Here is a 26,479-nt window from a genome sequence, read left to right as displayed (position 1 = left end):
CTTGATTCAATAAGTATTCAACCCTTTTGTTATGGCAAACCTAAATAAGTTCAGGAGTAAAAATGTGCATAACAAGTCACGTAATTAGTTGCATGGACTCACTCTCTCTGTGTGCAATAATAGTGTTTAACATGATTTTTGAATGACTACCTCATYTCTGTACCCCACACAAATATCTGTAAGGTCACTCAGTCAAGCAGTGAATTTCAAACACATATTCAACCACAAACACCAGGGAGGTTTTCCAATGCCTTGCAAAGAAGGGCACCTATTGGTAGATGGGTAAAAAAAGGCTGACATTTAATATCCCTTTGATCATGGTGAAGTTATTAATTACACTTTGGGTGGTGTATCAATACACCCAGTCGCTACAAAGATATAGGCATCCTTCCTAACTCAGTTGCCGGAGGAAGGAAACCGCTCAGAGATTTCACCATGAGCGGTTGAGCGGTCACCAATGGTGACTTTTTAAAACAGTTACAGGGTTTAATAGCTGTGACAGGAGAAACTGAGGATAGATCCACAACATTGTAGTTACTCCACAATTCTAACCTAATTGACAGAGTGAAAAGAAGGAAGCCTGTACAGAATAAAAATATTCTAAAACATGCATCCTGTTTGCAACAAGGCATTAAAGTAATACTGCAAACTAAATTGGCAAAGCAATTCATTTTTTGTCCTGAATACAAAGCCTTATGTTTGGGGCTAATACAACACATTACTGAATAACACTCTTTATATTTTGAAGCATAGTGGTGTCTGCATCGTGTTATGGGTATGCTTGTCATGTTATACTCTATACCAGGCGGTGTCAGAGGAAGGCCCTAAAAATTGTCAAAGACTTCAGTCACCCTAGTCATAGACTGTTCTCTCTGCTACCACACGCCAAACGGTACCGGAGCGCCAGGTCTAGGTCCAAGAGGCTTCTAACAGCTTCTACCCCCAAGCCATAAGACTCCTGAACAGCTAATCAAATGGCTACCCAGATTATTTGCAGTCTGCTTTCCACCAGACACTGGGAGATTAATTCACCTTTCAGCAGGACAATAACCTACAACATAAGGCCAAATCTACACTGGATTTGCTTACCAAGAAGACCGTGAAAGTTCCTGAGTGGCAGAGTTACAGTTTAGACTTAAATCTACTTGAAAATCTATGGGAAGACCTGAAAATGGTTGTCTAGCAATGATCAACAACCAATTTGACGGAGCTTGAAGAATTTTTTTAAAGAATAATGGCCGATTGTTGCACAATCCAGGTGTGGAAATCTCATTGAGACTTACCCAGAAAGACTCACAGATGTAATCACTGCCAACGGTGCTTCTACAAAGTATTGACTCAGGGGTGTGAATACTTACATAAATTAGACATTTCTGTATTTTATTTTCTATGAATTAGCAACATTTTCAAAAAACATGTTTTCACTTTGTCATTATGGGGTATTGTGTGTAGATGGGTGAGAAAATCTATTTGAATTCAGTCTGTAACACAACAAAATGTGGAATAAGTCAAGGGGTATGAATACTTTCTGAAGGCACTGTAAATACATGTAATTCTGTCCTTTTAATTGAAATACTGTAAAATTCCATTCATTCCTATGGAGGGACTGCTTCTTCTTCTGAGTACCAATATGGCTGACCGGTGGAGTCAAAGCCTCTTATTGGCCAATACATAGCATCAGTAATCCAGGGCTGATATACATCATTGATACTACCTCAACTATCATTATGGGGATACCGATCAGCTCTTTTTCTATTTTCAGTATATTCCCGTCTCCGGATCAGGATCTGACCGCGACACTGATGCCATCAGCCCACGACACGGGCGGTGGCTCCCTGCCTGATCTGACAAACATCCAGTTCCCCCCTCCGCTGCCCACCCCCCTGGACCCCGAAGACTCCACCCTCAGCGCCTCCAACAGCACGGGAAACCTGGCCCCCAGCCACTCACACAGTTTCAGTTCCACCAGCCAAGGTGACCTCTGTCCTCCACCTTCCAGAACAATAGATATACAGAGTTTTGCAAACCGGGTTTGAAATTCAGATTTTTCATGTGATTTTTCAAAAGTGTGAGGAGATGATGACAACGTATGGTGACAAAATGGCAAACAGTTTGCCAAAATGTATTTATGGTGCCAAAATGTATCTATCTATGACTCTATTGCTCTAGCTTTCTATGAAACTGTGGGAATTCTCAAGGGGATGTTTGCTGTTTTGTGTCCCACCAGGACAGACCACCTCCCAGCAAGGCAGGCAGGACAACATGGTCAACCAGGACTCCCAACAGCACCACTCCCTACAGCTCTCCCCCACCTTGTCGCCACCGCTCACCCTCGCCCAGGTAGCACGTACCGTACTTTACCCTTCTAGCACTGTGATTGTTGCATATTTCTAAAGAACCTTCCTTGTGTATTGACAATTATTGTATTCTGTAGTTGTATCCTCCCTATTTGAATGCACTTAAAGTTGCTCTGGATAAGAGCACCTGCCAAATGACTAAAAGGTAAGAGAATGGAGGAATGTAGTAGATGTTTCTATCACAGTTTGTAGAGCTAATTCTCGCTTTAACCCACTGACTAATTTCAAACCCCTATGTCCATCTGTCTCAGGCGGAGACCATAGATGCCATGACTCTGGAAGCGCAGATGTCCCAGTATGCGTTCTTCAGCCAGTCCTCCTCTCAGCAGCAGCAACAGCAGCAGCAGACCACTCAAGGACTGACCAGGCTGGTCCAGCTCCCCTCCCCTCTGAACACCTCCTCCATCCAGACACAGAACTCCATGGATATGAACTCGGTAAGCTTACCTAATCAAACCCTTCCCTCTTCAAACTTTTCCCTATCCTACACTACTATGTCCGTAGGACAATATAGTACTCAAACCCACTTAGTGTTCCTACACTATGGAACACAAATTAATTTTTTCCTGATTTCCTGTTTTTTCCTGTTTGATCTTGAGATCAGAGGAACTAGCCTACTTCTTGAAGTCGTTTTTTCTTTCTGCTGCAGGAGCGTTCGGTAGAGAAATGCTCTGGAATKTAAGTGTCAAACATTTCTTTAGCATCGCCCCAACCGTGCTGAACTTWGAGATTTTAGTGCCCATGTGTAGGCAGATGGTTCATTGAATAGTATTACAATACGAATGCATCAGTTTCTGTTGCAAGTGTGTTCATATACTGTATACTACCTCTTAGCAGAGTGCAGTTTTCTATCGTGACAAGTTATTCTATTTTTATGTCAACTTGATGTGTCTGAAGCTATTGCTAACCCTTTTACTTTTATTTTATGGCTGTAGTAGAGGCATCTGCTTCAACTATATAGCATCACTTGTTTCTTAATTCACAGCATCATTTATTGAGCAACCCATACATTGGATCTGTCTTTAAGTTAGGGTACCCGTGAGGATTTCCAACACTGGACAACTTGTTACAGCTGTTGATAAGTCATTGATAATAATCWGCCAATTTTTCATGTCATTTTCATGYCATTACATTAAGATATAAGGGGGTATCATAGCTATATTCAGTACAATTCACAAGTTTATTTAAAACCTATATTTATCCCTTTATCATGGTTGGTGTCTTGATGGATTTGTCCAAAATCGTGAGAGATAAAACATGACTTCATGGCAGTTTAAGTTATCGTTATCTATATTAAGCATTACAGTTAAAATAGACATTGAACTTAAACCCTGTAAGAATACTGGATCTAGCTGTCGGTCAGTTTTTTGTATAGAGGTCTCAGAAATTCAGTGTAACTACGTAACATTTAGTCTCCTTATGTTACGGGATGAAAACATTTTTCATGGGCACACAAATCCCAAATAATAAATAGAAAAATCATCTGTGGTTTTCTGCTTGATTTACAGCAGGGTCTTGTTAGATTTCACAGAGAAAGAATCAGGGTAATGTTTTTGTGCCTCGAATTGGACACAGAGTCTACGCTATTCCTATTAAATATTCTGGATATAATGACAACAAATTACATAGCCTAGTGGGCGTCTTTACATGATCTGGTAATGAAATAACATAAATATATTTTGTTTTCCATGTTACACCTGCAATTTTGAACAATACAAGGGGCTTGAAAAAGCCTACTTGAATTTGGAGCTCAGAAATTCAAGTACTGGAATAGGCCTACCTTGAAAATCAGACATTTCCACAATTTGGGCTTGAGAAGCCCTTGTAATTATTGTAGCCAAATTATAAGTTCTCCTACTCCTTTATAATTATCTGTGATTTCGTTTTTGTGAGAGATGTGGCCACTTTAATTTGTTTCCCGCTGCTTCAATTGAAGGGTCTTGCTACTCTGTTGCGATAAAACCATGTATGGTTATTATGAGGAAGACAATATCTGTTGGCTTCAACTTGGCTTTCCATACAAATCCTTCCATTAAAAAAATGAACCTGTTTTTTGGTTACTTTCTCGTTATAAAAACAGTTATGGTGAGATTAATGCTACCGCTATTCATGGATTTATTTTGTGTGCCTGCGCCGGCCACATAATGTAGGCTACAGGAAAATCTATGTTATGTACAATTAGTAAATGGAAAATAATGTACGATGTGGGAGGTGTTAGTGYGTCGTGGAAGTCATCTTCCAGAGAACGCATAGAGACCCGAGTTGTTTATCCCTATAATACCATGGCTATAATTTAACACATTTGCCCGCAAGAAATGTGTTCAACATCCACCTAAGTAGCAAGCCAGTTTACTAGAGAACTACAGTAGTTGCTATGGTAACCAAACAAACGGACCTGCTAGTTTAGCTAACCAAACTATTTGTCCTAGCTTGCTATTATGAAAATCGAATTCTGCCAATAATGTTTTCAATTTGACGTTTGTTTTCAAAAGCAGCTCAAACATAGAACATGTAAGAATGAACTAGCCATTGAATTCTACCGTGCAAATGTGTTAAATTATAKCCATGGTATAAAACGGATAATCAACTCGGGGATCTAACGTTATGCTTTCTCTGGAAAATAAGGCAATTCCGTTGAACGTTAGTTCCATTCTGCTCGCGTGTCGTGGAATACACCKTCCACGTCGTTCACTATTTTCCATAGAAAGCATAGCCTCTCGTTGATTATTTCTTACATAATGCACACTCTAGAAGGCCCTTCAAGCTAATCAGAAACGAGTATTCAACAATGTCATGGTATAATTTAGCAATAAGGCACGAGGGGCTGTGGCCAATATACCACTGCTAAAGGCTGTTCTTGTACGACACTACACGGAGCTATTGCTATTATAAACTGGTTACCAACATAATTAGAACAGTGAAAATAAATGTTTTGTCATACAAAACATTCAGCCAATCATTATTCAGGCCTCAAACCAACCAGTTCATAATATAAATGATACGATTGTTTAACATTGAGGTCCTTGACGTTTACATTTAAGTGCTTGGACTTGCCAATGTCTGTATGAACCCTGCTTAAATTATGTATAGTTATAGGCCTGTTGTATAGATGGAGTAATGGATGAATTATTCCTCGAAGTATGTGGAACTGCATGAAAATCTGTTTTATTTTTTTTCAATCTAGAGGAGAAAGAAACGCACACCTGTTTAGGTGAGGTGCTGGCTAGCGGAGTAGAACACCTGTTTAGGTGAGGTGCTGGCTAGCAGAGTAGAACACCTGTTTAGGTGAGGTGCTGGCTAGCRGAGTAGAACACCTGTTTAGGWGAGGTGCTGGCTAGCGGAGTAGAACACTTGGAAAATAAAAGGAGAGCCGCACACTCTAGGAGCTCAGATGCAATAATTTAATCACCAACGTTTCGACAGACAAGCTGTCTTCATCAGGGTATAATGACAAACACTGCGGGTCACTAGTTTATAAAGTGTCAAAGAACACACAGGTGTCTGTAACCATGGCCGGGTGTGGCCTGATATCATTGGTTAATTCTCAGATATAAGAAAATACAAAAACATGAATGGATAGCATATTTTTGTTTCAAACCATTTTAAATTGTTTACGCCAATGTCACACATTGGCCCCATTTATTTATAGAAAGACCCACATACTGTATACCTCAGTAGTGAACTGAGATAAAATATGAGTGTCTGTCAATACTGACGTGATTCATCACCTCACATTGGGTGATCATGTGTCAACTCAGCTTCTGTTTGAGTAAACATATACTGTCAACTAACCTTCTATTGCGCGAACATGGAATTTGACCATTATACTGGTGATGTGCTGGATCCTGTGGAAGTGGATTGCAGTGCTCTTGTCTTGAGCAGAAGACAAACAGAGAGGAGAGAGCTACTACTGTAAATGTTGATTACTCGGTTATCTTGTTGAAGAATGACCCCAAATGGCTAGCTAGTGAGTCAGCTATTTGCACAGTACACACCCTAAAGGAGGAACAAACCCTTACATAAAATTAATTTTGATCATTGAAGCCACAGAGTCTGAGGGATTCCATTAAAACATTTGCTTGTTAGCCTAATTCTGGTCTCTTTATGCAGTTAGGTTAAATCAAAGCCRTGATGATGGTACAAGTCAACTAATACAGGGCATCTTTAGCAAAAAATTAGCAAAGACATGAGCCCCATCCTCTGTGTGTATGTGTCCTCATAGGCAGGCTGGGACACACACAGCATACCTTCTCAGAAGGGACATTCAGTCAGTCAGTCAGTCTAACTAAAATGTCCTGTATTAGGGCTCTTTCCCCCAACAGTACCGCAGTAGGGCTGGGTCTTCAGCCAATCAGTCTCCAACCTCTCCAGTCTCCAATCAAGGCTTCTCACCTGGAGGCTCGCCTCAAGTAAGGGCGTGTGGCCAAAACCTGCCTACTGTATACACTGTTCCTCCATCGTAGTTCTGTTTTCGTCGCCAGCTGGGCCTCTTGGCTGCCCTTACTGGCTGCTCTTGTGTCATCAACTCCCTGCCACCCCCATCGTGGTGTCTCGCAATGTCACTGACCCCGTCCCCTCTGCTGCTTCTCTGTGTCTGCATCCTAAGTGCATCCTAAGTAGCATAGTCGCTAAATTGATACACTTTAGTTAGTTAGGTGAGTAAGGAAAATGTACTTAGTAGTTAACACTTAGCCACCTTTTATCCTTGCTAGAGTTTTGAATCACTTGTTTATTGTGAAAAATCAAGGAGCAGTGTCCCTCTACAAGGGCCTGTAGGCTAGATGTACATTGTAAGTTCAATGTAAATGTATTACATAGGCCTACACTTACAGCATTGAACGACTAAGTCATCTCTTGCTAGGGGAAATCTTTCATTGAGTAGCTACWTTTGTTGTATTTGTTCATTCGTTTGTGCTTCTGTTGGCTTTGCCCATCGATTCTTTCTCTCATCTAGATGGCTAACCTACAGTGTTGTGGGCTATATGCAGTGCAGCTGACAGTCCATGTGCTAATATCATGTTCTTTTGGCAGGGCACAGATAATGTGGTTCTGAACTTAAAGGGGCATGGCRAAGGCTGCCTTACTGAGTCTGCCTGTGAAAATGCTATTATTTTAACATTAAGGCGGACGATGAAAGAGGATACTCTTTTCGGGTTTAATAAGGATATGCAATTAAAACTTGAAGAGCATTACTGGACGATTKAATTTTTTGTCAATTCTAGCTTTACTCAGAAAAGGGATTTCCATATGATTTCATATCATTGTATTTATTTAAAGTTAACCAGAATTCTCAGTACAAGGCTTACATGGTAACCGCAACCCTTTTGAAAGACTCCCTACAACATTATYGGTTGTGGGTTGATAACATTTATTAAGTGCTTTCAAGTAGGTCCTAGTATTCAGTGCATGTTGACATATTGGCTGGTTGGGCACTTATATGAACATCAGAAAAACAAGAGGTAAATGCAATTGATCTGTAGAGTCATCCTGAAAGATGAGATGGGCATAGATCTGAAGCGGTTACTATGATGACTTAATCAACTAATGGATGAGATTGAGGTTGAATGCACAGTGAATTAATTGATGGGCTTGTGAAACATGAATCTTGCTGTGCTTGTACTGTATCATGCTTAATCTAGACCGGGCTACAGTATGTTATGGTTTGTTTGCAGGATTGCAGATGTGTGCAGTGTTTTCTGTGTTGCCTGGAGCTCAATGGAAAGCAAAACCCAATCGTTTGATATGAATGTCTTATGAATTGTGAAATCATTAATTTACAGAGTTGTGGTGTGATTCAAATGCTCTCTGTGTCTGCTCTTCTTCTCCCTTATTTTATACTTGTGGATTAATATCCTGGTGTTGTTTTTAACAAAAAGAGGGGATATGCTTGTGTTCTAGCACAACTCCATATTGGGMAGTGTATTTGCAGACTTCTATGACCAGCAACTCGCATCCAGACAGACCAGTGCTCTCTCCCAACAGGTAAGTTAAGTTGAACAGTCTACCTCAGTTCTAACTATGCAAGCTAATATTAGATACTTGTTTACATGGCAATAGTTTCCAATATGTTTGCCTCACAACACAACAGGTCTCCAGTTTTTTCTTTGAACTGGATCTTTATATTGGATAAGACACTTGATGTGATGGGCTATCTATTGATCCATTCTGACAATATTTGGGAAACAAAGCGCAATAGAATAATATGCCTCCATTTTTTTTTCTCCATTTTACTATATCTTTATATTGACCATTTGTGTACAGAAATGAACCCTTGTTGTTGAGTGTTGGCATGTTGATGTGCTGTTTTCTCTGTTCCTCAAACAGCTGGAGCAGTTCAACATGATCGACAACAATAGTCTGTACGGACAGGGCTCAACCCTCAACTACTCCCAAGCAGCCATGATGGGTTTGACGGGAAGCCACGGCAACCTGCAAGACTCCCAGCAGCTGGGCTACAGTAGCCATGGCAACATCCCCAACATCATTCTCACAGGTACTATTCTGACTCACCAGGTGGCTCACTCAAGCCCCAGTAAGGCTAGGCAGTGGAATAGAATTCAGTCAATGTAAACATTCTCTCCATACAAGGCTCTAACTCTTATGTCTACAGGTCTAAGGCACACCTAGCTGTTCCATAACCTGTCTGAATGTTTAAGCGGACTGATGTTGTCAGTGTATCTACCTAGGAAGAAAAAGTACTTACCAGGGCGAGCTCTATCTAAGTCGGCCAGCCCAACCCATTTGTTCTTGTTGGGACAAATATAAAAAGGCACGCCTAAACAAAAAATGATCAAACAAATGACCTCGCCGGGTTACTCAATCCATGGCAACTCTCTTCTCACTGATCACCTGCCGATCACTTTCACGTATTTGTGTGCCAAAGAGCTGTAATTTCAGGTCATTTGTTKGATTTTTTTCTGGGGCAAATAAGGTAGTGGGTTGAGTATGGGGCATGTCAGGGGGCGTGGTAAGCCCATCGACCCGGCTGAATAAGAAAAATAATAATAATTAATAATAATTCAGACCCCCATCTTTGTGGTGTAGAGACATTTTWGCATTTTTAAGCAAATTTCCTGCAATTAAAAAAATTCCTCCATTGAGCTGAGACACATTTGTGCAGTTCTAAAGCTAATTTCCTGCTCTTCTACGCATTTTGCCATGGCTAATGCTGTGTTATTTTGCTCAAACATAATAACAAAATCTAGACTGCTAGATTCATTGTTTTTGGAATTTTCAATTCTACCTTTCCGTCTAGCTTTTATTTTGGTGATTGTTAGTTCTCAAAGATTGTTATTTAAAATAAATATATAGTTTCATTATATTTTCTTCATACTTTATACGGTGTCTTCGGAAAGTATTCAGACCCCTTGAAATTTTCCACATTTTGTTACGTTACAGCCTTATTCTAAAATTGATTAAATCGTTTTTTCCATCAATCCACACACACTACCCCATTTATTAAAAATAAAAAACTGAAATCACATTTTACACAAGTTTTCAGACCCTTTACTCAGTACTTTGTTGATGCACCTTTGGCCGCGATTACAGCATCGAGTCTTCTTGGTTATGACTCTACAAGCTTGGCATACCTGTATTTGGGGAGTTTCTCACATTCTTCTCTGCAGATCCTCTCAAGCTCTGTCAGGTTGGATGGGGAGCGCTGCTTCACAGCTATTTTTAGGTCTCTCCAGAGATGTTCGATCGGGTTCAAGTCCGGGCTCTRRCTGGGCCACTCAAGGACTATCAGAGGGCTTGTCCTGAAGCCGCTCCTGCGTTGTCTTGGCTGTGCGCTTAGGGTCGTTGTCCTGTTGGAAGGGGAACATTCGCCCCAGTCTGAGGTTCTGCTAATGCTTGGAGGCAAAGTTTTCATCAAGGATCTCTCTGTACTTTGATCCGTTCATCTTTCCCTCGATCCTGACTACACTCCCAGTCACTGCTGCTGAAAAACATCCCCACAGCATGATGCTGCCACCACGATGATTCACCGTAGGGATGGTGCCAGGTTTCTCCAGACATGATGCTTGGCTTCAGGACAAGAGTTCAATCTTGGTTTCATCAGACCAGATAATCTTGTTTCTCATGGTCTGAGAGTCCTTTAGGTGCCTTTTGGCAAACTCCAGCTTGCTGTCATGTGCCTTCTACTGAGGAGTGGCTTCCGTCTGGCCACTCTACCATAAAGGCCTGATTGGTGGAGTGCTGCACAGATGGTTGTCCGTCTAGAAGGTTCTCCTGTCGCCATAGAGGAACTCTAGAGCTCTGTCAGAGTGGTCATCGGGTTCTTGGTCACACCCCGGACCAAGGCCCTTCTCCTCCGATTGCTCAGTTTAGCTGGGCGGCCAGCTAAAGGAAGAGTCTTGGTGGTTCCAAACTTCTTCCATTTAAGAATGATGGAGGTCACTGTGTTCTTGGGGACCTTCAATCCTGCAGAAATATTTTGGTACCCTTCCGCAGATTTGTGCCTCGATACAATCCTTTCTCGGAGCTCTATGGACAATTTCTCCGACCTCTTGGCTTGGTTTTTGCTCTGACATGCACTGTCAACTGTGCGACCTTATTTAGACAGGTGTGTGCCTTTCCAAATCATGTCCAATCAATTGAATTTACCACAGGTGGACTCCAATCAAGTTRTAGAAACATCWCAAGAATGATCAATGGAAAGAGGATGCACCTGAGCTCAATTTCGAGTCTCATAGCAAAGGGTCTGAATATTTATGTACATAAGGTATTTCTGTTTTTTATTTGTAATAAATTAGCAAAAATGTCTAAACTTGTTTTTGCTTTGTTATTATGGGGTATTGTGTGTAGATTGCCTTAGGAATTGTTTTTATTTCATACATTTTAGAATAAGGCTGTAACGTAACAAAATGTGGAGAAGGTCAAGGGGTCTGAATACTTTTTGAAGGCACTATCTGTTTTTAGTTGTTTAAGTTTACAATGAAAGTGTTTTTCCATCCAGAAAATGTATTTCTGTTTGTTTATACTGCCTGATGATTTCAATGGCAGAAAAATCAGTGAGCTGAGGTGCGTTCAACAAGTGAAATAGTTTGCGAACGTTAGCAATCATTAGCTAATGCATTCCATTTGTTTTCTGTTCGTTGAGAACGTTAGCTAACAGTATGAGACGGTAGTGTGTGGCGAACATGTCTGTTTCAGGTCTAAACTGCCGCTACAAATAATAATTCTGACATATGGTTTCTATTACATGTAGTAAGAATAGCAAAGTAATTGGCTGTTTGAATATTGCTGTTAAAAACCCACAGTAATCTACACAAAAAGTAGCAGTTTGTGGCTTCACTGTAAGATTTGTTGTTCATTTAAATTGTTACTAAGTAACATGTTCGCCGCAAGCGGGAGCCTTGTTGAACTCACCCGTCAGCAGGTCCATCCAAGTGCCAATGCCGTTTAGCAAACTACAGGCATTTACATTTGTTGGATGACATGAAAATAGAGCACCAGTAGTCGAAAGAAGGATGAAAGAACCCCATACCTACTGTAAAATACAGAATCTTAGATTTTTTTATGGGGCTATTTTGCTTCCTTGGGCCTTTAAGGTCAACGGCATCAKGAACATTCCTCAGTTCCAACATTTTAGCCAAAAACCTGGKTTCCTCTGYCAGGASGCTGAAACTTAGCCGCATGTGGATCTTCCAGCAAGACAATAACCCCAAGCACACATCAAAATCCACAAAGAAATGGTTAATTGCCCACAAAATCAACATCTCTCTCTGGACTTTAACCACATTGAAAACCTGTGGTTTGAATTGAAGAGGGCAGTCCATAAGCACAGACAAAGAATATCAAGAATCTAGAAATATTCTGTATGAAGGAATGGTCTAAGATCCCTCCCAATGTGTGCTCCAATCTCACAAAACATTTTTGAAAAAGGCTCTGTGCTCTTATCCTCTGAAGGGGAGGGTGCCGGAGTATTGAAAACAGGGGTGCCAATAATTATCACCCCTATCTTTTTGACAAAAATGTGTTATTTGTTCAACAAAATATTTTTCCGGAGCATACAATATAGCTCAGTATTTGTATAATTTKTTGCTCATCTTTATCAAGGGTGCAAATAATTGCAGTCATGACTGTACCCTCATTCCTAACTTTAGCTAAGTTCATTAAAAGTAGAGGTTTTCTGCATTTATTTGGATTGGCACTCACTTGTTGTTATTGGCTATTCCTTGAAATATTGAATGAGATCCTGTTCTTTATGTGGAGTAAATGCAACTGGAAGACTCTGACCTCTCCTCATCTCTCTACCCATGTCTGTTTTAGCCACAGGAGAGTCTCCACCCAGACTGTCCAAGGGGTTGTCTTCTAGCTCTCTGTCAGCTGACATCAGCTTCGATGCGGACTCTCAGTTTCCCCTAGACGAGCTGAAGATCGACCCGCTGACCCTGGACGGGCTGCACATGCTCAATGACCCTGACATGGTCCTCACTGACCCTGCCACTGAAGACGCCTTTCGGATGGACCGGCTGTAGAGCTGCTGCCAAAGTCACCGACTGSGTCGGTGAAACCCGGCCTGAGGGGTTGAGGGCTTGTGTCTGAGGGGAGAGGGCTACTTTTGGGGTGTGGGAGCCCAAGGCGAGGCCCCAGCTGTGAAGTGTGTTCATCCCACCTCCCTTCACCAGCAGCCCCTTTCTAAGAGCTATGGGATAGTGAGGTAGTAGGGAAATTAGTTTGTCAAGAAATGGTCGACACAGTTTGCTTTCTCTCTTCAGAATGGGAAAGATGGATGGCAACGTTGTCATGTCTGGTGGATATTGAGCTTATGGTCCTGCTGTGACTAGTTTGTGCTTACTTTTCTTCATCCCTTAACTTTTTTTTTCTTCTTTTTTTTTTTACACATGCATCCTGCCTGCCATTCTGTTGGATGCTTTGGTTTTTGTAAAGAAGAAAAACAGTAGGGGCTACAACACTACATTGGTCTCGCCTCCCATTTTGAAGACATTAACTGATTCAAATCATGTCTGCAGGGGAAACTGTTTATCTTTCTCTCACCTGCCATACTAGATTAGCATGTCTTAKCTTATATAATCACTCATCTGCTTTTCAGAACCGCCCTCTCATGGTAAATCTTGCCCGTCACATTTCCATCAATGCCCTTAACCTCGCTGTCTAACTCACACTAGTTGTATTTATTGGTGCTCTGATTTTTGCCACGAAGTTGACCAGTATTTTACTTTAGGTTCCCTTCCGAACTTGTCATAGTGCTGGTCAACAGCTAAGCGGTTTACTTAGTTGAACAACTAGGAGTTATAACCCTCCCCTTTAGCTTATGATTTTCCAGGGCAGCTGAAGTAAAAACCTAAATTCCAGTTTAACAAACCTTGAAAAATCACATAAAAAAAAAAAAAGGATATCAGCCTAGCGTCACTTTGGCAATTTATCCATGAAATGACATTTCGGGTGTAATATGCCACCAATGGTAGCTGGTTTTCAGACGCAAACAAGATAAAAAATGAAATCTGAACGAATCACCGTGAGTGATAAGATTCTGCCTTATAAGAAGAGTACATGATATGGAAAGCTGTTATCTCAACTCTCCATTAAAAAAATGCAGGTTGTTGTGCAACTTGTTTAGACTCTTAAGTAGTGAAGTGTAAACTTTTATCAAGCATCACCGTTTCTTTTCCGATGGCCTGAATCAAATTGGCACTAGTGTGAGAAGAGGACCAAGTTGAGCACAACTAGGGGAGGTTTATCACAACTTACGTTGTTATCCACTGCTTTTCACTTGTTACCATTTTGCTTTTCATATTTGAGGTGGTACTGTATTTCACTTGTCAGCCAAATAGAAATGGACAGAAAGAACTGAGGTATCACATTTCTGATGCCCTTGTAGTTGATACTTGTGAATTAGATGTTTTATTTCAAACAATTGCTTGATCACTCAGTATGGGTACATCTCCGTTGGGTGTAGTCAACAAGGAACTCCTATCACACAAAGCTACAGCCAATAAGGGGGAACCCCTCTCCTTTATAAGGCGCTGTCGCTCCCTCCTGCCTCACTTTTCATTCTTCCTTACGATGTTGTAATACTGCTAATATACTCTCCTCAGCATTGACTTGGACTACTGTTTCCTGCTGAACTGTTGATAGGTTAACCCGTATGGTTCGCTGTTGATTGTAGGAATCCAGCTTCTTGTCGAGAGTGTTTAGCTTTTTACCCRAAAGTAAATTTTTCTCTGGCTAGCTAGCGTCACACAGCTAGTTCTACCCTACCAGCGCACCTAGCTACCACTTYCTGCTGCTTATTCCCAATGAGGTGGAGGAAGGAAGAAACTTGGCTTGGTCCTGCTTCAGGTGAATTTAACCCAGCTAGCTCAAAAAGAATGCACCTTCTCTTCAGCTAGCAGTGTGCTAGCAGTGTGCTAGCACCAGCTAGGTTACTAACCCTTGGGGTGAAAACCAGCTTCCTATGCCAGGACTAGCTAGCTACAGAGCTAAGCGTCGTCGAGCACACGCCTAGAGCTATCTCCTGGCGTAGGTAGCATCCCTTCCTCCTGCCTAACTTTCCAGCAGCCTCGCTGACCAGGTTGACCGGTCTTGCGTATAGGTACTGCGGCCTTGTGAGATTCTCTAGCCTATAGAGGCTTGTAAGCTCACTCCAACAGAGTTATGGCTCTCTTTCCAGTGTGCTTGCAATAGCTAGACGACTAACCCACAAGGTGAACTCTAGCTAGCTACTGACAGGACTTCTAGCTACACAGCTAAGCATCAGTAGCACACACACAGCCCAGGGTTTTCCTGTCGAACGCTAGCTAGCTAAAGCCTAGCAGGCAGTGTGCCCCTGATGATGCGTTGGGATGTCCGTACCACCCTCTGGAGAGTCCTTCGACTGCGGGTGGTGTAGTTGTACCATGGGGTGATACAGCCMGACAGAATGCTCTCGATGGTGCATCTGTAGAAGTTTGTGAGGGTATCATGGGACAAGCYAAATTTATTCCACCTCCTGAGGTTGGAGAGGCTCTGTTGCGTCTTCTTCATCACGCTGTCGGTGTTAAGGGACCATTTTAGGTCCTCAGTSATGTGCACACAGAGGAACTTGAAGCTTTTGACCCTCTCCACTGCGGCCCCGTTGATGTGGATGGGGGCGTGCTGTCTCAGCTGTCTCCTTTAGTCCATGATCAGCTCCTTTTGTTTTGTTGAGYGAAGGATAGGTTATTTTCCTGGCACCACTCTGCCAGGGTTGTCACCTCCTCCCTGTAGGCTYGTTATTGTTGGTAATCAGGCCTACCACTGTTTTGTTGTYAGCAAACTTAATGATTGAGTTGGAGACGTGCGTGGCCACGCAGTAATGGGTGAGYACGTACCCCTGTGGGGCCCCCGTGTAGCGGAGGGGTTGTTGCCTACCWTCACCACCTGGGGTCGGCCCGTCGGGAAGACTAGGACCCAGTTGCACAGGGAGGGTTTCAGACCCAGGACTTTGAGCTTAGTGATGAGCATGGRGGGCACTATGCTGTGGAAGGCTGAGCTGTAGTCAATGACCAGCATTCTTACCTGCGTATTCCTCTTGTTGAGGTGGGATAGGGCGGTGTGCAATGGCGATTGTGTCGTTCGTGGATCTGTTGGGGTGGTATGCAAATTGTAGTGGGTCTAAGGTGATTATGATCCTTAAAGAGTGGCGCTCTTTAACGCTGCCAGTGGGGAAAGCCTAGAGGCCAGCACCATAGAAAAACAGGGCACAGTTCATATGTCCGGCCCTGCCCTGCCCCCTCTTAGGCAGAAGATTAATTCCTGCATAACAAAGGAGGGGGTGCCTCTGCTTTTCTAGAGCCCTATCCTCTATGCAGTAACCCCCGCCAACTTGGCCCACGTGGCAGTCCGCTAGGTCCTGCATCAAAAAGCCACGTGGGGATGTTTAGAAGGGGACAACGGATAAGGCATAAGGAACTCCGGTCCCTGGCTACGCAGCCGACTGTCCATACACAGGCAAAGCCCCAGAACCAGAGAAAACCTGGAGGTTAACAGTCCTTCAATGCAGTCACAGCAAAATTCCGCCATCCTAAAGCCCCCTGGTGGCCAGGATGGCCAGTGACTCTATTTTGTTTGCACCCGTGTAGACACACTAGGTGCTCCCTGCCCTACCCTCTCTCCAGTTCAGTGTAGACTTCTCTCCCCACYCTGTAGTATGAGAGAAATGCTACTACGTTTGTTCTACCTATCTACTACACAGGGTCTTATCTTTGGCCTCGTTAACAGTGATAGGCTTGGGATCCGCACCTCGCCCCCCGAGTGCCGCCCCCATTCATAGCTCTCCCCCCCGGCTATGTTGTTCCAGCCAGGGCCAGGAGACGATGTGTTCGCTCTCCCTCCGTACTGCTTAGGTCAGACAGGAGCAGGACGGCAGTACACCAGTTGCCATCAAGCGCCATCCCTGTGCACTATACCTCTTTTATAACCTTTTTCTGTTACATCCAGACACCTCACCGACGGCACAGAGCTAATTTATTATAATGAAAGAGGTGACACCTCGTTTGCRCTGCTAGAGGGCATCCTTGCCTCAGGCGAACGAGGGTCTCGGCACCTATAGCATGCACCCTTACTGGCTGGGAAAGATTGTTGCACATGCAGTCTCCCTCGGTGATGTACAGGGTTGCTTAGGAACGGCAGGCATCAGAYCCAATGTTTCCGTTGGCTTTTGGGAATTCGTCTCTATTGCTACATCCTTTATTAGAGCCAGGGAACATAGTGTATTTACTTCTTGGTTCTTGAAAAAGGAGGGGGGCAGGTGCTGTCGGACTAGGCCCCAGACAGCTATCCTTTAAGCCTGCAGTGCTATTCCGCCTCATCCTTGTACCCTGCATTTGGTTCAGGCATGTAGGGCTACTATCTGCTCTGTTCTCCTTCATAGGAAAATAAGCAATAAGGAGGGCGCAGCAGAGGGGCTGCTCAGATTGGGATGTGACAAATTGGAGGAAAAAAATCGTACAGTTTAAATGCCCATTTATGTTTTTTGCGATTGTCCGTTAAAATGATAAGAAAAATGCATACATTCCATGTGTATTCACAATGCTGCTGCCAGCAATGGTTTGGGTCTCAAGGTGCTCTCTCTTTCATGCTCATGCTCTCCCTTTCAGATGGTAAAGCATTGTACCTCTACTAACATTGCTGTACCTCAATTCCGCCTCCCAAAGTTTGCATTTYCTTCTCATTTATCTTCTCAAGGTATTGCCATACAGGATTTGGTTGCTGTCGCTTGTCTTTCTCTGACATTTTTCCAAAYGTTGATGACGTAGTGGTGGAGAGTCGACTCTAGAATAATTGATTCCATGACTCCTTCAGTGTCGACTCCCATTTCTGAGTGTCGAGATTCGATTCAGTATTTTTGGAACGGAGGACACTGATTAGTCTTACTTCCGAGAACACAAACACTTGCATCTTTCATAGAGAGCTAGCGAGCAATGGAGAGAGAGAGGGGACKGGTTATAGTAGGCAGGTACAAACCCCTTGGGCTGGTCACTAAAGTTCTCCATCCACTTAGTTAACTGTCCTTCAACGTCATTTCTATCCTATCCTACTATAGAGGGATTTGACTGCATTGACGACTCGCAACCGCTAGGGCACGTTCGCCATCTTCGTCYAGCAGACTGGTTCCCAGACTGTTAGAGACAGCAGGCACTCTTCACCATTGCTGCTAGCTAAAGCCATAGCACCATTGGGCATCATGCACATCCCACACCTGACCCGGGCTGGCCTCCATGTCCTGCTGTTCGTTACATTGGTGCTAGATATGGGATGGTGACCACGGCACCATTGGAACACAACATGCGTGTGTTTCCTAAGGTTATGCCTCGCCCTGCTCTGTTCCTCTGTATTGCCCTCTTAAAACCGAGACTGATTGACGTCTAGCCTCCTCACTGTTGGTAGGCCTGGCTGTCACCAGATGGTATACATGGGTGCTGGAGCAATATGACGAGGGAAGCCTCCCTCTAGCAGTGTGCGCTAAGGAGGGATTGTGATACACGCCCCAACATCTCCAGCCCTATGGCCCTGTTTTGGGCCCTGCCGGTCTCACTTGGGTCCCAGTACGGCAGCCGCAGGCAGGTGGACTTCGCCTACGCCCAGTGACCAAGCAGATAGTCCCACCCTGGAACATCTAGGGTGCTTGAGAGTCATTTTCAACGCCGCTGGAAAGCGTGGAAATGAGTTTCTCTCATTTAATACCGCTTTACTTAGCCATTATATCCACAAAAGCGGGTGAGTGAGCTGCATGCACTGTCAGTTTCACCACTAGTGCTTGTTCCTTGCCCTGGGGTTATCCACGGTTATTTCAACATAAATCCTTTTTTGTGCTTAGAAGCCCTACTAATCTTTATCACCTCTCTTTAGAGCCGTTGGCTTTTCACTCACCACTTATTCCTCCGTGGAGGAACATTGTTTCCACTGCATGTGCTCCACATATTTTGTGCTTCTACATGGCAAGGATGAGAGCCCTGAAAGGACTTCCATAATGTAGGGAGACCCATTTCTCGACCCTGCATTTATCCTTTGGATAAGTGGAGGTTATTGTAAGGCATATAATAGCAAGGGTTGACTACCTCTGGAGGGCTTCAGAGCTCATTCCACCAGAGGTGTGGCTGCGTCACAGGCCTGGTTTAAGAAGGTATCTCTGTTCAGAGATATTTATGGGATTTTATTCCTCAGTAAATTTGACCGATCTCACCGGCACGTGTGCTTCGAGTCAGCACATCTGAGAGTTGATTCTGTCTAGACTACCTGGGGAGTGTACGAGCCCTACAGGAGTTGGCTAAATCCCATACTGAGTGATCGAACGATTATTTGAAATAGAATGTGAAGTTACTTAACCCTGGTTCTATGATAATGACTGAGGTCACTTAGCTCGTTGCCCTTCACACAATCTGCGTATGGAAGAACGTATACTTGTACAAGTGAGGCAGGAGGTAGCGACAACGCCTTATAAAGGGGGGGCCAGCAGCATACCACCCTGCATACCACTGCTGGCTTGCTTCTGAAGCTAAGCAGGGTTGGTCCTGGTCAGTCCCTGGATGGGAGACCAGGTGCTGCTGGAAGTGGTGTTGGAGGGCCAGTAGGAGGCACTCTTTCCTCTGGTCTAAACAAAGATCCCAATGCCCCAGGGCAGTGATTGGGGACACTGCTCTGTGTAGGGTGCCGTCTTTCGGATGGGACGTTAAACGGGTGTCCTGACTCTCTGAGGTCATTAAAGATCCCATGGCACTTATCGTAAGAGTAGGGGTGTTAACCCCGGTGTCCTGGCTAAATTCCCAATCTGGCCCTCAACCATCACGGTCACCTAATAATCCCCAGTTTACAATTGGCTCATTCATCCCCCTCCTCTCCCCTGTAACTATTCCCCCAGGTCGTTGCTGCAAATGAGAACGTGTTCTCAGTCAACTTACCTGGTAAAATAACGGTAAAATAAATAAATAAATAAAAATAAAGGAGCGGGGGTCTATTGGCTGTCGCTCCTGTCTGTCTACGACAGATGTTGTGTGATAGGAGTTCCTTATTGACTACGACCAACGGAGACGTACCCATACATACGGAGTGACCTCACTCATCTTATCCTAGAACCGGGGTTATGCTAATTAACCTTACATTTCACTCCCTAGTAATTGACGTTTTGTTTCAATTAGTTGTCTTTTTTTAATTGGATTTTGCTTATGGTATCTATGCAGAACAAATTAATTGATTTAAGTTAGAACCTAAACTAAGTACCTACCATGCTGAATTGTACGGTACCATTTTGATAGCTTTTTCAGCAAAGAAAATAAGCATTTTGACATGTTTCATTCGCTACTTTTTGTTGAACATTTTAGTTTGGTTCTTACACTTCACCGATGAGAATGCAAATGATATATTCTGCACGTTGGCTTTGGCAGAAACTGTAAAAAAGCATGACAAAAGAGAAACTTGAGGATTACGCTGCATATATGAGAACATTAACCCCTATATGTGACTCCCATGGATGTGTCTGAGGTTGACTATGTTTACTGCTGAAATGTGATGATTTTATGATTCAACTGCCTCTCTTAGAACAGCATTTCTGCAACCAGAATGTATTTCATCACATCGCCATGGAGTACTATCATAATCGCAACATCTTCATATGAACCGCAGCATCGACCACATTGTTTTTGATGACACCACACTCTAGGTGTTTCACTTCAAAATCCAAGGGACGTGGCATGCGATTTGGAGTTTGGTTCAGTGCTGTTAATGTTGCTCATATTGAATATTTGTGTGTGTGTGTACGTGTCAATCATTTTCCACTCATTGTCATTGGAAAAGTCCATGAGTTTGCTCACCAGCTTTTCTGGATGTATAGTGTCAGAATGTCAGTGATGTTGTAGATGTCGGCTATACAGTGTACCTGTTAGTAGTCAATGTCAAGTGAGTAATTCCCTTCGATGTAGCCATGACATTATCCAGAATTGTTTTTTGTTTTTTTGCACTTTACTTACAACTTTAGAGCATTGAACCCTGGTATTTGTTTCACCCCCCTCTGAGTGACTGTTATGTGCACTGGACTTGTTTCCCCCTGTATTCGGTCAAACTTGCCTTGTTAAAAAAAAAAAAAAAAAARWATTTTTTAAAAGCATATGTGTATTGTCTATATAAGAGGTGATTTTTATAAACTTTGTATTTTTGGATAGAAGTTGGATTTCTCACTGCACAACAGATACCACTGGACATGTTTCAAGCTATATAGCTATGAGTATAATTCATGCAGGGAGAAGTAAGCATGAAATAGGGAAGCCATTGGATGTACCACCATTGATGCATCAAGGAGTGCTGTGGTAAATCACACTTTAATATTACAATTTGTCATGGACAGGAGTAAGAACAGTCATCTTGTTGTGCAAAGAGTATATAAACAACCCCCATTATTATCATAGAACATTACACTATTTAACTGTGTAATTTGCTAGCTACAGAACCAGGTGTGTAAATTCACCTGAAAGAAATACCACTAGTGGTGTGATTATGTCAAAATGGGGTCACCTGTGGAGAAATGAGGGAATCCTTTCAAAGCCTGGTTTTGGTTTTCTTTTCTTTTTGCACAATTTTTTTGGTAACCCGTATTGGCTTGTGAGCACTACTTTCTAAACTACTGGCTGAAATTATACTAAACTTTTATAACGCATCTTTAATGTGCAGCTCATACAGTAGCAGAAAGCATAATGCATTGTGAGTGTACACAAATTATGGTGCCTTTGTGCTATGTTGGAGTTTGTGTTATTTGAAAGGTTTAACTAAATGCTTGTCTCATATGTTAGTGAATCCTCTTGTTCCATCATATTTCGCTATGTTCACAGTTAATACATGCAGCATCACCATTTACCATAGATACAAGGGAGTTCCTTAAATGATCTGTTGGTTCAGTGTCAAGCATGCAAAACATTATCGGTTATAGGTCTGAAAATGAGAACTGTTTTGACTGCCGGAGGGGTTCTGAATTCAGTGTAGTCTTCTGGTGCTTAGCACTTGGTTTTTACTTTTGTTTTGTTCCGTTTTGTGACACTTTTCTTTTACATACTCATCATTTGAATTCTTCCGCTCGCTCTAGTACTTAAACAACTTAAGCTATTAAGACGAAACCAATTTCCAAATGTGAAGACTGCCCCAACTTATATTGCTTTTGAAAATATTTGTGATATTATTTATACCTGAATTATATACATTTGCACACATTTGTATAAAATAAATTGCCAACAGTAACTCTTAAACCATTAAAGCTAGAGGAACTAAATCAACTTTCACATGTTCACGTGGTTTATGGTTTAAGAGTTACTGTTGGTGATTTATTTTATGCAAATGTATTTAAATTCCAATTCTTTAGAACTTAGATCAATTATAACTATATACAATTGCATCAAATAAAATAGCACGCACACCACATTTTCTTCAGGAAATGTACTTTTCTAGTTTAGCTTGGTTTTATTTTTTGTTCTTTCTTTATGCAAAATATTAATTGTAGACTAAGGAAGAAAAGTGGAATAGACCTTTGTTTAAATGTGGTTTAATGTTATGTTTTCCTTGTTTGGTCTTTGTTTTTGATTTGAACAGTGGCAAGGCCTCACACACAAACTGGATTGTCAATCCAAAAGCAACAGATTTTTTGTTATCAGCCTTTTATGCACATGTAGATGCAATTTGTTGGTACATATTTATACATTTGATCTTATATGTGCTTATGAGCTAGAGATGATGCCCACTGAAGTTGATTATTTTTGCCGAGTGTGTAGACTGGCTGTTTATATTGCTTTTCGGTATAAATGTTTTTGTGATATGATGTGAAAATTGTTGTTATATGCACTGAGAGTAATGTGCTGCACTATGTCATTGTGGCTCTGTTCTGTCTTTCTGACTTAGAAGTATCGGTTAATCTAAAGTTTTTCAGACTGATCCAAACTCCAAATTGCTCCCTGTGTTTTTACAATCAGTTGTTGTCTTTTCTTTAAAACAATGTTTTCTGTGTTTATGTAGTAAATCTGACTGATTTGATACGTCTATTATTACTGCCACCATTTTTGCACTAATATTCAGCTATTCTAATGGTTTACACTCGAACGTTTACAAAGAATGGAGCAAGTTTTTATGTTTTTTTTTGTATGTAGGTTCAGGTAATTGATATAAGGAGGAATTTTGGGGAATATAAACTGGACCCTTGCCACCCACACAAGATACTGTAAACCCATTAGCTTCCCTTTTGACACCAGACAGGTATTACATGGCCATCTCAACGTTTTTTTAACTGCCCAGCGATTGACAGCTTCCCTTACGTCATGACTGTGACAATGGAGCTGTCCAATTCTAAAACCGACAGAGATCCAGGCTAAATAGTTGCAAAATATAGGGCAAATAACAACTGTATTTACCAGATATATAAAGTTGTATATACTTCCAATAATATAAATATTTAGAAATGTGATTTGTATGTTCCCTTTTACAGAGAGTGAGTGTGTAAGTGATGGCTAAGTTGTTTTGAGGGAATGGAAAAGTCAGCCGTTGCTTTCTCTCACAGGCTATGAACCAGCGTTTCCCAAACTCGGTCCTCGGGACCCCAAAGGGAGCACGTTTTGGTTTTTGCTCTGGCACTACACAGCTGATTCAAATCAACTAATCATCAATTATTTGAATCAGCTGTGTAGTGCTACGCAAAAAAAAACTTGGGAAACGCTGCTATAAGCCATTAGATGTGTGAGTTGCTATTTTACCTTCATTCCTTGTTGTCAGATTGGTTATCATACTATTGTTGTTTTTTTACATGCAAAGTTATAGCAACGGGTGAACCATTAAGGAAACCGAAGTTCATAAATCCTCCCTTTAACTCTTGTTTAATGTTCAAGTAATGCACTTATTTAGAGCACTTTGTTTATCTGTCATTTACTMAAATGTGTTTCTGTCAAAGGTTTAGAGTTAAATACTCCAGTTTCCCACTGTATCTCCAAATTTTTGTTTTGTTAGATTGAGAATTACATCAACTTAAAACAGTGCACTTGTCTATGAATTGTTTACATTTAGAAAAGTAGAATATTTATGCGGAAACCACAATCTGCTTTATCTTAAGTTTGTTTCTTGCGTAACCTACCGCATAAAGATTGACATGTGACTGACATTTCCTGCTTGATACCTTGAGGTAACTCAGTGTTTATCCTACATTCATTTAACAGTGGCGGGCCGCTGCTGCTAAATCGTTGCCGCAACGCCAAAAATTTTTACTTTTCGTGATGGTAAAATGTTTTCAGTGTAAACTTAAATGACCAAAACCAGATAAAGTATATAGAAAAGGTCCTGAAGCTATATATTTTTTAATGAGATCATGTTTGAGAACACCAAAATAAAAACTAAACAGTCAGGGAGAATCTAAAATTCCAAAAATGGCATGGCATGGGGCCCCCATTCATTTTGTTATACTATCTGAGTGACTCAAACATAAGAACATGGTGTAAGTCATGGTAAAATGTGTAGAATTTCAGTAAATTAGCTTTTAAAACGGCATTTTCTTTTCTCACGGCACCATGACAAAATGTGTAGAATTGCAGGAAATTAGCTTTAAAGCGGCAATTTTATCTCTGCGGCCAAGTAGAGGGCCTTAAAAAACATACCCGCCCACCTCCCCYGATAATGTTGCCACCGCTGCTGAAAATAATCCTAGCGGAAGCACTTAGTAACTCTTTCTCCATGGCAATGAATGACAAAATAACCCCTAATGGCTCAAAAAGGCTTGATGTGATATGTTTTGCTTTAAGCAAGTATTTCACTCTGACTAGGTTACCTTAGACTGCTGCGCCACTCGAGAGCCTAAGGCACTGCATCTCAGTGCAAGAGGCGTCACTACAGTCCCTGGTTCCCAATCCAGGTTGTATCACATCCAGCCGTGAGTCCCATAGGGCGGCGCACAATTGGCCCAGTGTCGTCCGGGTTTGGCCGGGGTAGGCCTTCATTGTAAATAAGAATTTGTTCTTAACTGACTTGCCTAGTTAAATAAAGGTTAAAAATATATTTATATATATAATTTAACCATGTGACTAAAACCTGCTCACCCAAAGYATCTCCAGTAAGCTCTGACGAAGGCCGATAAGTAAGCTTATTAAAGATCAGTGATGCTATCAAGAGGAGTGTGCGGTTTCCTTTTTCCTTCATCTCCAGTAGGATAAAATGCAGATCTCAATATCAGAATATAAATGTTTAATTGGTTATAGGCACTACATGTTAAAAGGGTAAATGAATCAGACAGACCGTAATTGTTTGATCATTCAATAGTTCCCACAAAAAGACAACTACAAATCCTCTATGTGCATTTAATGGGGGATGACCCACTCCAGTGGTCCTTTCTTCATACAACGGCAGCTAAATTGTAATATAATGTATTTTCCTTTCGAGTACGATTACTTGAACGTTGCACATGCATTTGACTGCAATGTCTGGATTCTACACCTTCTGTACTCACAGCAACAGGACACAGTTATGCTCATCAAATATGCAAATCCTAGCATTCAACAGCAGTTTGGCAATCCTGTACTTTTGTTGAGCTGGCCCTTTAAAATGAATGGATCAACTCTTGTTCTCTAAATTGTGCTTTTATATAAAAGGGAGAAAGCAGACCAAAAAATCCAAGTTGGCTATATTATGTGCTAAATAACTGATAACGGATGTTAAGCTTCTACTCAAATCGTACCTAATGTATTTTTCTTGTGTGAAGGCTTCTGTCTTAGTTACTTTGCATTACTATTTGTAAATGAAATGACATTAAATAAAAATCGGAGCATATCAATGTGACTGACCCATTGAATGTTGTTGGCTCGTTGTTTCATTGTTGTACAATGTCTCCATCTGCTGGGCATAAGAGTTATAGAAGCTGTGAAACATGTAAGATGTATTGAAATGGTTACTGAAACAGTCACATTCAGGTCTTATATCAGCTCATATATGATAACCACTTATCAACTTTTTGTGGAAAGACTGCATTTAGTCATTTGTCTCTTATCTGCAGTGTTGGGAGTTTCCCAGGTGTCACTGGAAATAACCTTATTCTCCTGGTATTTTTGTTTAATTAGGCAAGTCGGTCATTATTTACTATGACGGCCTACCCCGGCCAAACCCTAACGACGCTGGGCCAATTGTGCGCCACCATATTGGACTCCCAATCTGTTGTGATACAGCCTGGAATCGAACCAGGGTCTGTAGGTTATTGTAAGCAAATTTGATTGAAAACATTGTTGGTGCCTTCCACCCAGGTGTGTGTAGCCAGAGAGGAAGAGGCGAAGCGAGAGGATTTACTCCGCCCAAAATCTGTCCGTCTGAGATAAGCCCTCTTTGTATGGAGGTCTATGAGAGAGAGTCGAATTACGTGAAGCACATTTGATAGAATATACGTTTCGTTACAAATGTTACGGCGACATTGAGAAAACTACTTTGTTGTGCCTGTTCATGCACGTACTCTCGTACTCTCATTGGCTATAATGGTCCCGCCTGATCTCGCCTCCGCCAGCCTGCGGAGAGGACATGTATTTCCATTGTTAGAGTGGTCACTCGACTATCTTCTCAATATAATAATCATTTTTGGTGTAGCTAACTAAGGTACTGGCCGTGTCAAAACCGCAATGCATCATGGATACATTTTCACTGAT

At 41.9% G+C, this 26,479-nt stretch overlaps 1 protein-coding gene across 1 annotated transcript in view; it reads left to right on the top strand.

The window, feature by feature from the left end:
• crtc1a (CREB regulated transcription coactivator 1a) overlaps window positions 1-25,641 on the top strand; it is a 42,541-nt gene extending 16,900 nt beyond the window's left edge. Inside the window, exons 8-14 of the mRNA XM_070436826.1 lie at window positions 1,763-1,974; window positions 2,228-2,340; window positions 2,609-2,794; window positions 6,662-6,766; window positions 8,256-8,339; window positions 8,682-8,850; window positions 12,630-25,641. Coding sequence (XP_070292927.1) covers window positions 1,763-1,974; window positions 2,228-2,340; window positions 2,609-2,794; window positions 6,662-6,766; window positions 8,256-8,339; window positions 8,682-8,850; window positions 12,630-12,838 — 1,078 coding nt within the window. The 3' untranslated portion in view covers window positions 12,839-25,641. The remainder of the gene's footprint in view (window positions 1-1,762; window positions 1,975-2,227; window positions 2,341-2,608; window positions 2,795-6,661; window positions 6,767-8,255; window positions 8,340-8,681; window positions 8,851-12,629) is intronic.
• Window positions 25,642-26,479: the final 838 nt, after the last annotated feature.

The sequence above is a fragment of the Salvelinus sp. IW2-2015 genome, linkage group LG32 (genome assembly GCF_002910315.2).
Source record: "Salvelinus sp. IW2-2015 linkage group LG32, ASM291031v2, whole genome shotgun sequence".
NCBI lineage: Eukaryota > Metazoa > Chordata > Actinopteri > Salmoniformes > Salmonidae > Salvelinus > Salvelinus sp. IW2-2015.
The sequence above is the reverse complement of the archived record's forward strand: the minus strand, read 5'-3'. Positions and strand labels throughout refer to the sequence as shown.